This window comes from Austrofundulus limnaeus, unplaced genomic scaffold (genome assembly GCF_001266775.1).
Source record: "Austrofundulus limnaeus strain Quisiro unplaced genomic scaffold, Austrofundulus_limnaeus-1.0 Scaffold457, whole genome shotgun sequence".
Taxonomy (NCBI): domain Eukaryota; kingdom Metazoa; phylum Chordata; class Actinopteri; order Cyprinodontiformes; family Rivulidae; genus Austrofundulus; species Austrofundulus limnaeus.
This window is the reverse complement of record NW_013952859.1, coordinates 331,503-341,478: the sequence shown is the minus strand read 5'-3', so window position 1 is coordinate 341,478 and position 9,976 is coordinate 331,503. Positions and strand designations below refer to the sequence as shown.

General features: G+C 39.5%; 1 protein-coding gene across 1 annotated transcript in view; it reads left to right on the top strand.

The window, feature by feature from the left end:
• Positions 1-9,976, top strand: part of LOC106529652 (protein-tyrosine kinase 2-beta) — a 24,760-nt gene that overhangs the window by 9,064 nt on the left and 5,720 nt on the right. Inside the window, exons 9-23 of the mRNA XM_014025136.1 lie at positions 935-1,006; positions 1,128-1,229; positions 2,193-2,310; positions 2,681-2,720; positions 2,962-2,993; positions 3,730-3,777; positions 3,982-4,076; positions 4,653-4,734; positions 5,464-5,564; positions 5,669-5,784; positions 6,683-6,783; positions 6,911-7,000; positions 7,544-7,748; positions 7,820-7,925; positions 9,873-9,920. Of these exons, the coding sequence (XP_013880590.1) occupies positions 935-1,006; positions 1,128-1,229; positions 2,193-2,310; positions 2,681-2,720; positions 2,962-2,993; positions 3,730-3,777; positions 3,982-4,076; positions 4,653-4,734; positions 5,464-5,564; positions 5,669-5,784; positions 6,683-6,783; positions 6,911-7,000; positions 7,544-7,748; positions 7,820-7,925; positions 9,873-9,920 (1,356 nt within the window). The remainder of the gene's footprint in view (positions 1-934; positions 1,007-1,127; positions 1,230-2,192; positions 2,311-2,680; positions 2,721-2,961; positions 2,994-3,729; positions 3,778-3,981; positions 4,077-4,652; positions 4,735-5,463; positions 5,565-5,668; positions 5,785-6,682; positions 6,784-6,910; positions 7,001-7,543; positions 7,749-7,819; positions 7,926-9,872; positions 9,921-9,976) is intronic.

The window sequence follows — 9,976 nt, the reverse complement described above, 5'->3', positions numbered from 1 at the left end:
ACACACACACACACATATATATACACGCACACACACACATAGACACAAAAAAGAATGCTTCTTGCATGGGGACAGTTAATGTCACTTTATGTCAGAGTACCAGCAAGAACTTAAAACTACGTTCACCACTATAGAAAGATAGATAGAAAGATAGATAGATAAAATAAAGTCCAAACAGTAAAACCGCAATAGCTTGTTTTTTAACCACAACAGCTGAAGCCGCTGTAGACGGTCTGCCCATAATCATGCCCAAACTGACCCAAACTGAATATAATGGAGTCTTGCTCATGGAGAAGGGGCTTATGTTCCCTAGTATGTTCCCCAGTACATATGCTTCCTAGTACCTATGTTCCCCTAGTACCTATGTTCCCTAGTACCTATGTTCCCTAGTACCTATGTTCCCTAGTACCCATGTTCCCTAGTACCCATGTTCCCTAGTACCCATGTTCCCCAGTACCTATGTTCCCTTGTATCCATGTTCCCTAGTACCTATGCCCTCTAGTACCTATGTTCCCTGGTACCTATGTTATATAGTACCTATGTTCCCTAGTAACTATGTTCTCTGTCTCCTATGTTTCTTATGGAACACAAGTGCTAGGGACCTCAGGGATYCAAGGAAACACAGATTGGTGTATTGGAGGGAACACGGGTACCAGGAATGACCATAAAATGATGTGATGCTAAGTCATTTTTAAGATGCTAAGTCCTAATGTTGAGCTACTATGTCCTAACCATGAGCTACTAAATCAAAGTTATAAGATAGTATTTCACAGGTATGGCTTAATTTAGAATTTTTTAATCAAAGTGGCCAAAATGGACTTCCACAAACCCCCATGTGTTAACTTATTTCCAATCATTTCATTCTACACTTGTGTTTTGTGTGTGTGTGTGTCTGCTTTTTATTTATTTATTCATTTATTTATTTTGTCTTTAGCACAGCTGGAATCTTTCCATAGAATTGGTCATTGGCTCAGACGGGATCAGTCAACAAACTGAGAACTCTACAGTGAGTTTCTGTTTCTCTCAGTTTTTACAATTTGTTTTAGAACCTCTATCATGTGTCAGAGTAAGCAAGTGTTGCATTGTACCTCTGCATTTTAATGTAAAGTTTCTTATCTCTTCTGCAGCCAGTCTGTCTAGCCAAGTTTTCTCAGGTCCGAAGCATCTCCAGCACTTCAGAAAGTGATGGCCGTGCCCTTCTCACTGTGCACATAGAGGGAGCCAAACAGGTACCGCCCTACTTCCTGTGTTTGTTTTGTAGCAAGAACATAACAACCAGTTCAGCTGATGTGCACAGATCGGTTGCAAAGTTACAAGGCTATAAGTCTGCTTCCTATGAGGCCTACTTTCAAAATAAAACTTTTTTTTCCTTTTCTTTTTCTTCCTGTTTTGCCTTCATTCCTTATTTGCCTTTTGACTGCCTRGAGGTCAGATGATCACTCAGTACTCAAAATTTTGCCCATTGACCTTTTTACATTTACTAATATGCATGCCCAGTTAGTCACTTGCATTGCATTGTGATCAAAATAGTTTCATGCCTGCTTCCGGTTCATTGAAATACATACACTTAATCTAAACATTCATGTCTACTTATATTTCAGCTGTGCTCTGCATTCTAACAACCCACAACAGTATAMGTTGAGGACATTTCGCCATCACARCAATATTACTGTAAATACTTTTGTAAATAAAAGTCAATAGAACATGGGATAGRATGCTTAGATCCTATTTGAGGATGTGGTGACTGACCTTAAGCATGCTCATTAGTAATTATAAAATGGTAAGTTAATTAGCTGACCAATCAGAGGAGGCTGGGCCTTAAAGAGGCTGGATTTAAACTAGCACAAAACTAGAAGCASTTCTCCACCAAAACACTGGGTTATGCAAAAGAGAGTGTGCAGCTGCTGAGCTGTGATTGCTGGAACAAAGTTCTGCTGTATACTGATTGGATATTTAAGCTTCAGTTTCTGTTTGCACCAAGGTTTTATGATTTGTTCTTTTTTGACAACCCCAAACTGCCCTGAAAATTTCTTGAAAATCCACCCAYAACCTTATGAGTAATCTTGTGCACAGACAGACCGACAGATCAACGGTGCCAAAAACCTTACTACTTTGGCGGAGGTGGGAAAAAAAAGGCACAAAGTTTAGAAGATCTGCAAACACTGATCATTTTTATACSTTCAATCCTCCAGCCTCTCGCAGTCAGCACTTCCTCTCTGGCCGTTGCAGAGAACATGGCCGATCTGATCGACGGCTACTGTCGACTAGAAGGATGCACCAAGAATTCTCTCATAATCGGGCCCGGCAAAGGTACAGAGTCAATAAAGTATCAACAGACAAAAAAATAACAAAATAAAACATAAATGTTCATTTGAATTGAAGTTACATTGCACATTAATATCTTTATGATTTAGCAATATTTGGTTTACTATTTACTATACTAAGGGAAATAAACTGAAAGTAGCTGTAAAACAGAAACAGGAAGTAAATAACGTAAAGATAAACAGTGTCAAARTAAAACAGGAAGCGGGGTTCCTAAAAGATGCAGCATTTTTAACAGACTGACAGAAGAACCAACAAAATATATACTGTTACAGAAGAAGTGTATTAAAAGATACAAAAGTTTTACCAGGTTTATGAAAAATTAATAAATAAAATACTTTTAACACATTTTTTTCAGGGAGAGACACACGGCAAAAGCTTCCTGACTTACCACAGTGGTGAGTTTGATGAGTCATATTGACTTTAYGTTTTTAAATGTTTTTTCCCGCAATGCATATAAATTATAAACTGTGTGTGTGGTGGTTATTATTATGCAAGTTTAATGTTTCTACACTTTRTTTTCCTTCTTCTTCTTTAGCAACTCTTTTACTAAAATAACAATAAGTGATCTGTGCAGTAGYCGGGTTATTATTGGCTGCTTTTGTGAAATTAATTTAACATATTTTTCATTTCTTCCAGTGCTGCTTCCAGTTGTTCTTTTAAAAGTTTAAGTAAGTTTGTTTACTTATTTATRCACTCCACAAAAATATRAAYGCAGCACKTTTGTTTTTGCTCCCATTTTCATGAGTATAACTCAAAGATCTAAGACTTTTTCAATGCACACAATAGACCTTCTTCCTTCAAATATTGTTCAGAAATTTGTGTAAATCTGTGTTGGGGGCACAGCATGATTATTGCACAGGTGTGCCTTAGGCTGGGCCAACAGCTAGTGAAGAGGAGTGGACCAACATTCCACAGGCCACGATCAACAACCTGATCAATTTTATGCGAAGGAGATGTGTTGCACTGTGTGAGGCAAATAATGGTCAAAGATACTGACTGGTTTTCAGACTTCCCCAATAAACAAAAACAGCACATTTCAGTGTGGTCTTTTATTGTGGCCAGCCTAAGGCACATCTGTGCAATTGATCATTCTGTCTAATCACCATCTTGATATGCCACACATGCAAGATGGGATGGATTATCTCTGCAAAGGAGAAGTACCCCCTAACACACAACTTTCTGAACAGTATTTGAAGGACGGACTATTGTGTAGGTAAAGTCTTAGATCTTTGAGTTCAACTTGTGAAAAATGGGAGCAAAAACAAAAGTGATGAATTTATATTTTTGTTCAATGGAACAAATACCTCCAATACAGACCTTTTAGATTAGTTCCCAGCTTTAAAAAGAACCTATTCTTGTAGGATGATGAATTGAATATATTAAGCAAATCTACAAATCTTTCAGACGCTGATATTTATGCTGAGATTCCTGAAAACACAGCACTTTATGATGGTGAGCATAAACCACCAATTAATCTGTACAATGCTACAAACACATTTTAAACCCAATTATTRATTAAAATTTTCTGCTTGTTTCATGTTGATCCTCAAATATGGGGTGAAAATGACTAAAATAAGTTTTGTTCTTCAGGTTGCTCAGCTGCATCTTCTGTTTTATTTTGAAATTTGTTTGATAATTTGAACTTTTATTGTCTAGATAAACATGCGATCTCCAGAGATGACATAGTCGTGGGTCGGATCCTCGGTGAGGGATTCTTCGGAGAAGTTCATGAGGGAGTTTATAAAAGCCCGGTGAGATTTTGTTAGACTAAGGTATCATCAAAGAACTTATATTCATTAAAGCAGAAGTGTAAAGCAGAAGTGTGTCCATTTGCTTGGACCATGCTCATGTGTCAAGACTATACAGCAACAAAGACTGGTCTGGTCAAAGTCCAGACAACCTGATTGTAATGCTGTGGTGGAACCTGAAGAGAGCTGAGCAGAACAAATGTTTGCAAACATCAGTGTTGCAACGATGCATCAGCTGATGCAACGATGAAAAAAAAAGTTTGGGCCAGAAATTTTTCAGCAACCAACTGAGGCTACAAGCCGTTACACTTTTCACTCACAGTTTCCCAATTTTTGCTTTTGTTTATTATATAATGACACCGTCCTTTGTGTGTGTTCACTTCAGGTTAGATTTGAAACCTTTTTAGATCCTGGTAAAAACCATATTGTTATATTATGCTCTGATAAAACCCCAGAATAGAAAGAGGGTTAAATTCCTTTTTTCCCCCCACGACTATTGTTCTAACAGCAAAACTCTCACACGCTTACACCAGCTATGCAGAGTGGGTGATAGAGATGTCTGTGTGTGTGTGTTTGCAGAGCGGGGAGAGAATCAGCGTGGCCATCAAAACCTGTAAAGACTGCTCAGCTGACGTGAAGGAGAAGTTTCTCAGTGAAGCTGGTGAGTTTCTGCGGGCTGCTGCAGTGACTGTTTCCTGCTGAAACATCATTCAGACCAAGTCTCTGCAGGAAGGTGGTTGATGTGATGCTAAAAGCCAAAGAACTAACAATGTGGAACTTTCATTTACTGTTTTCACATTGAAAATAGGATCTTTAGTCATGGTAACATGGAGTGGAAATAGATCTGAGGAAATTAATAAAACAGAAATGTGCTTCAGTGGCTCTTTTAGAGGTCAGAGTTCTGCTGCAGCAAACTTCCTGATGTCAGACATGTGGCTTTGTAGAAACACAGCTCAAAGTGAAACCTGTGGTGATGGCAGCAAATTTTTATCTTTATAACCAGATCACCTCTTCGACAGACAATTTGTCATTTAGGATTTTTTGTTGTTGTTTCTCTCATGGACTGTTTTTTTTAATTAACTCCTTGGTAAGACAAGAATCCTCCAACCACAGTGGTTCGCTTGTCAATAAATAACTCCTCCACATACTGGGGTTTGTTTGGGGACCGTCAATAAATTACTCCTCCATGCAATAGTTCACTTAGAACCTGAAAGACACTTTACAGCTTCATTCATCATTCATTCACACGCTGATGATGGCACACAATGTTTTCAACATTTGACCAAAGAGGGTTACAGTCTACCAGCCTACATGTCCATAAAGTAAAAAAAACAACAAACACTTTTAACAAATTTGATGCAACTAAATTGTGATTCTCGGTTCGTTGCAGATCTGATGAAAAATCTGGATCACCCTAACATCATACGTCTCATTGGAGTCATTGAGGTTGATCCTGTTTGGATTGTCATGGAGCTCTATGAGCACGGAGAGGTTGGTTTGATTCATTTATAAACTAATCAGTAGATATAAAGATGAGACAAATAGCCTAAGATTTTTTTTTTAAATTAAAGTAGATGTTTTTGTCTTTCTGAAAGTTGGGGAACTACCTTGTGGAGCATCAGTCCACTCTGACAACATCAAAGTTGACTAAGTTCTGTCTACAAATCTGCAAAGCCCTRGCTTACCTGGAAGGACTCAGCATGGTGCACAGGTAACACAGCTTATTATTACTGAAAATCAAAGSCCATGTCTGTGATAGGGTATTCCTACTGAAAGGGGCATTACAGTTCAAATTTACAATTTGTAAATGGGAATTCACACTTACACGTACAACTGGGCCACAGCAAAAATAACAGTCTAATGTGCATCTATGTAGATTTTACACAGTGAATTTTGCTGGCTACCAGCTGGCTTTAAAGCAGTTTATTATGAGATGTTAATACATGGCTATTTGATGCCAYGGTGGATCAGTTGGTAGAGCTGATGCCTCTCAGCAAGAAGGTCACCRGATCAAATCCCGGCCTGGGGACCTTTYTGGGTAGAGTTTGAATGTTCTCTCTGTGCATGTGTGGGTTTTCTCTRGGTGAATGAATGTTAGGTTAAAYARTAACTCTAAATTGTCCCTAGGTGTGAGTAAAAGAGTGAATGGTTGGTTGTCTCATTAGTCTGCATGTGTCTCTTTGATGGACTTGCGACATGTCCAGAGTGTACCCCATCCCTTGCAAAGTGACTGCTGGATAAGGGCACTAGTGACCCCCGTGACCCTGAAAGGAAGAAGCGGGTATTGATAATGGATTGATGGATGAATGAAATACAGGGCTATTCAAGTAAATTGTCCAGGGGTCCACAATTACTCAACGCCAACAGCTCAGGGACCAGAATATTATTATTATCCTTAACCYTTTAAATTTATTTTATTGCATTGTTCATTTAAAAACCACCAAAACATTCTTCTATAAATCAGGATACATCTGTGAAAGACACTACATAAATAAACTCTACTTAATATTATTTTGGAGAAATGTATAATTGTCAATATGTGTCTGTTTTCGATGGAACCGATCATCTGTATCATCTTGTTCTTTGTGTTTTTTCTGCTTGTCCTGCAGAGACATAGCAGTTAGAAATGTCCTGGTGGCCTCYCCTGAAAGCGTCCGGCTCGGTGACTTTGGTCTGTCTCGTTATGTCGATGAACAAGAATATTATAAAGGTACACACACACAAGAACACACACTAAATGCCTACAGCATACATTTACATGTTGCCTATTTTCTGCAAGAGAAAAGATGTGTATTAGCTTTTTGTTTGAGACAKTTTTCTTGACTTCCTGTGTTCAGCCACACTTAGTCGATTACCAATCAAATGGATGGCGCCTGAATCCATCAACTTCAGACGTTTCACCACAGCCAGTGATGTCTGGATGTTTGGTGAGAAATCCTCTTCATTTTATATCAACATGTGCAGATCCTTTTGAAGGGTGGCTGCTTTGTTTCCCCGATGTATAACTGGTCACAGTCCTCCTGGCATTTAAGAGCCTACATAACATTATTCTGTGCCGGGGGGACGGATCTTTGGTGTGAACCAGTGTGGAGGCAGTGCTTATAAAGCTGAGTTTACCTGAAACGTCTCAGACTGAAGAAGTGTCTTGGAGCAGAGATGAAACGTTTCCTTAAAGAAGAACCCGTGCAGAAGATCTAGTTAAAGTTTTTTTCTACCTGAATTACTGAGATGCATCAGGACAGGGCTGGACTCAGTTTTCCATTCACTGCTTCATCATTTTTGGGAAAGTATTTCTTAGACTGTGGTGTGGTGAAATGTGACGCCCAGCAGACATKACCTCACCCAATGAGAATCAGATAAATATGTAGTAACTTCTTGCCATGACTGCATTTTGTGTCCTATCTATGACATGGACATCATCCAAACAGCAAAGACAATGTGGGTCAGCCATGTTTGTGTTGTTGGACCAGGTGTGTGTGTTTGGGAGATCTTCTCTGTGGCTCAGCAGCCATTCTTCTGGCTGGAGAACAGGCAGGTRATCAACCAGCTGGAGTCAGGAGTTCGTCTCCACAAACCGCAGCGCTGCCCCCCCACCATATACACCCTGCTTACCCGCTGCTGGGCCTATGAGCCGCAAGGACGGCCTTCCTTCAGGGACCTCGTCTGCTCCTTCAGGTACACATCTCCATGTCTGCAGATAGACTGTGTTTTAGAAACACTGACACCATGTCCTCCACGTTTTACAGCGAGATCCACCGAATGGAATTGGAGCAGGAGAATGATATACGGCGAGGAAGATCCCACTCCGTTCCATCTATCTTTGATCCCAATCTCATTGAGCCTCCACCGAAGGTACCACACTCGATGAGTTCAGCTTACAGTACATACATGTCAACCCACTGTTTCGCAATCAAGTGTAAAGCTGATTGTGGTTGCAGTACCACTCATGGCCACTAGTTGGTGGTTAATCAAAAACTGGAAATGTTACTGAAGAAAATGGAGGAAAAAATGATTCTTCTAATTATAAAATACTTGTTTTCTTTGAGAAAAATGATGTAAACATAGGGGGAAAAATAAACTATTCTCTAGATGGAGAATGATGATTTAATTACATGCTTGTGTTTTATTTAGCATCATTTATAATGCCTTTTTTTATTTATAAGCTACAGTACATCCTGGCATTTATAGAGGATTCATATAAACAGTCTGTTTTATTTCACCACAATAATAAGTGAAATGTCTAACATTATTTTAAGAAACTGCATGTTGCTCAACGACTTTTATGGCAAAATGTTATGCTAAGCTTGTTGAATTATAGTTGTTCTCATCAAACCCTGTAAATGATATGCACCAAATTAGGTGATAGTGCAAGATCTGCTAGAGCTTAGAGTATGATATGTAAATCACTCTCAGCTACTAACACACCAAGTTTTAGCTCAATATCTGTAACTGTTACAGAGGTAAAGGCATTTTTGTATTATCTAAAGTTGATTAGCTGTGCCGGCCATCTTAAATGGTGTTGACTCCGAAAGTTAATCAGCTGTAGATGTACATCCAATAATTGCCTATATGCCACGGAYATGCGGCCCAGCACTGGATGCCACTCCGATCACTTCCGGTTCGCGCTCAACACAGTGTTCGCAAAAGATTTTTTTCACCCGACGACGACTTTTAATGATCTCCATAGTACAGAATCAGCATATTACATGTACCAACATTAATATAGGAGACATACAGGTCCAGCCAAGTGGGAAACAAATCACTCCAAAGTGGATTAAAGCCATAAAAACAAAGGAAAGACATTCATGTTTATGGTTCCAGAATTTAGCCTTTTTCACTACTCCTTGGCTGCTTGTTCTGTGAATTTTTCACGTAGAGCTGTGACACTTATRTTGTTGGAAAGAGCAGAGTCTGGGCTTTAAATTGATGGGCTACTTGTGTGGTTTGGATTGTTTTCCCCAACGTTAGTGAACTGAAAACGTAATGATTATCAGGTGGAGGTTCTGCAGCTCTCGGTACTCGAGGGGAGGGGGGCGTKTYSGTCGCTCGYGTTTTGTTTACGCTGTAATATACACKCTAACAAGTTTTTACTTTTGCATGAAACTCATGACAAAGTTTCCTAAAAACATTTCATACTCTGTATAACACACACACACACACCTACCTTTGTACCGGCTGCTGTGTTAGCTTCCTCCTAGCTGCGGTGTGGAGGGGGTCTTTCCTCTCTCGTCTTGACAATAAAAGGGGATAATTGTACATCTCCCATTTGTAACCTCTGTCTTCTCATTTCTGATGCTGGCTCTTGAATATCCTCAGGTTAGAAATGCCGATCACAAATGCAAACGTGAGCTAGGTTTTCCCTGTATAGCTAWGATCCACYGCTGTCACCTTTACTCCTCATCAAGATGAAAATGGAGAAAAACTACTCTATTGTACCTGCTGGTTAGTGGACACAACGGCACACAACAGAACTCACGTTTTATACCAGTRGATCACAGATGCTTCAACTTTTGTGACTTTTTCACAGAGTAGTATTAGGAGCTTACGCTAAAAACAAAGGCAGTAAGCAGGGAGTGGAAGGGAGGAGTGTGGCAAAAATTTTACCGGAAATACGTCGTTAATGACCGTGGCATATAGGCTATTACTTCCTGAAAATTTCATTAAAATCCATCATGTGGTTTGAGATATTTTGCTAACAGACAGCCTAACAAATGCACACAGACAAGAGTGATAGTTAAAGTAGGTTTTATTTCCTTTTAACTTTTAACAAACTTGTCTTCTCTGTTTCTCCCTCATCAGCCCTCCAGGGTTAATGTCCACACGCTCTACAAACCCAACCACAGAAAGGTGTCGAAACACACACACACACACACACACACACACACACACACACACACACACAC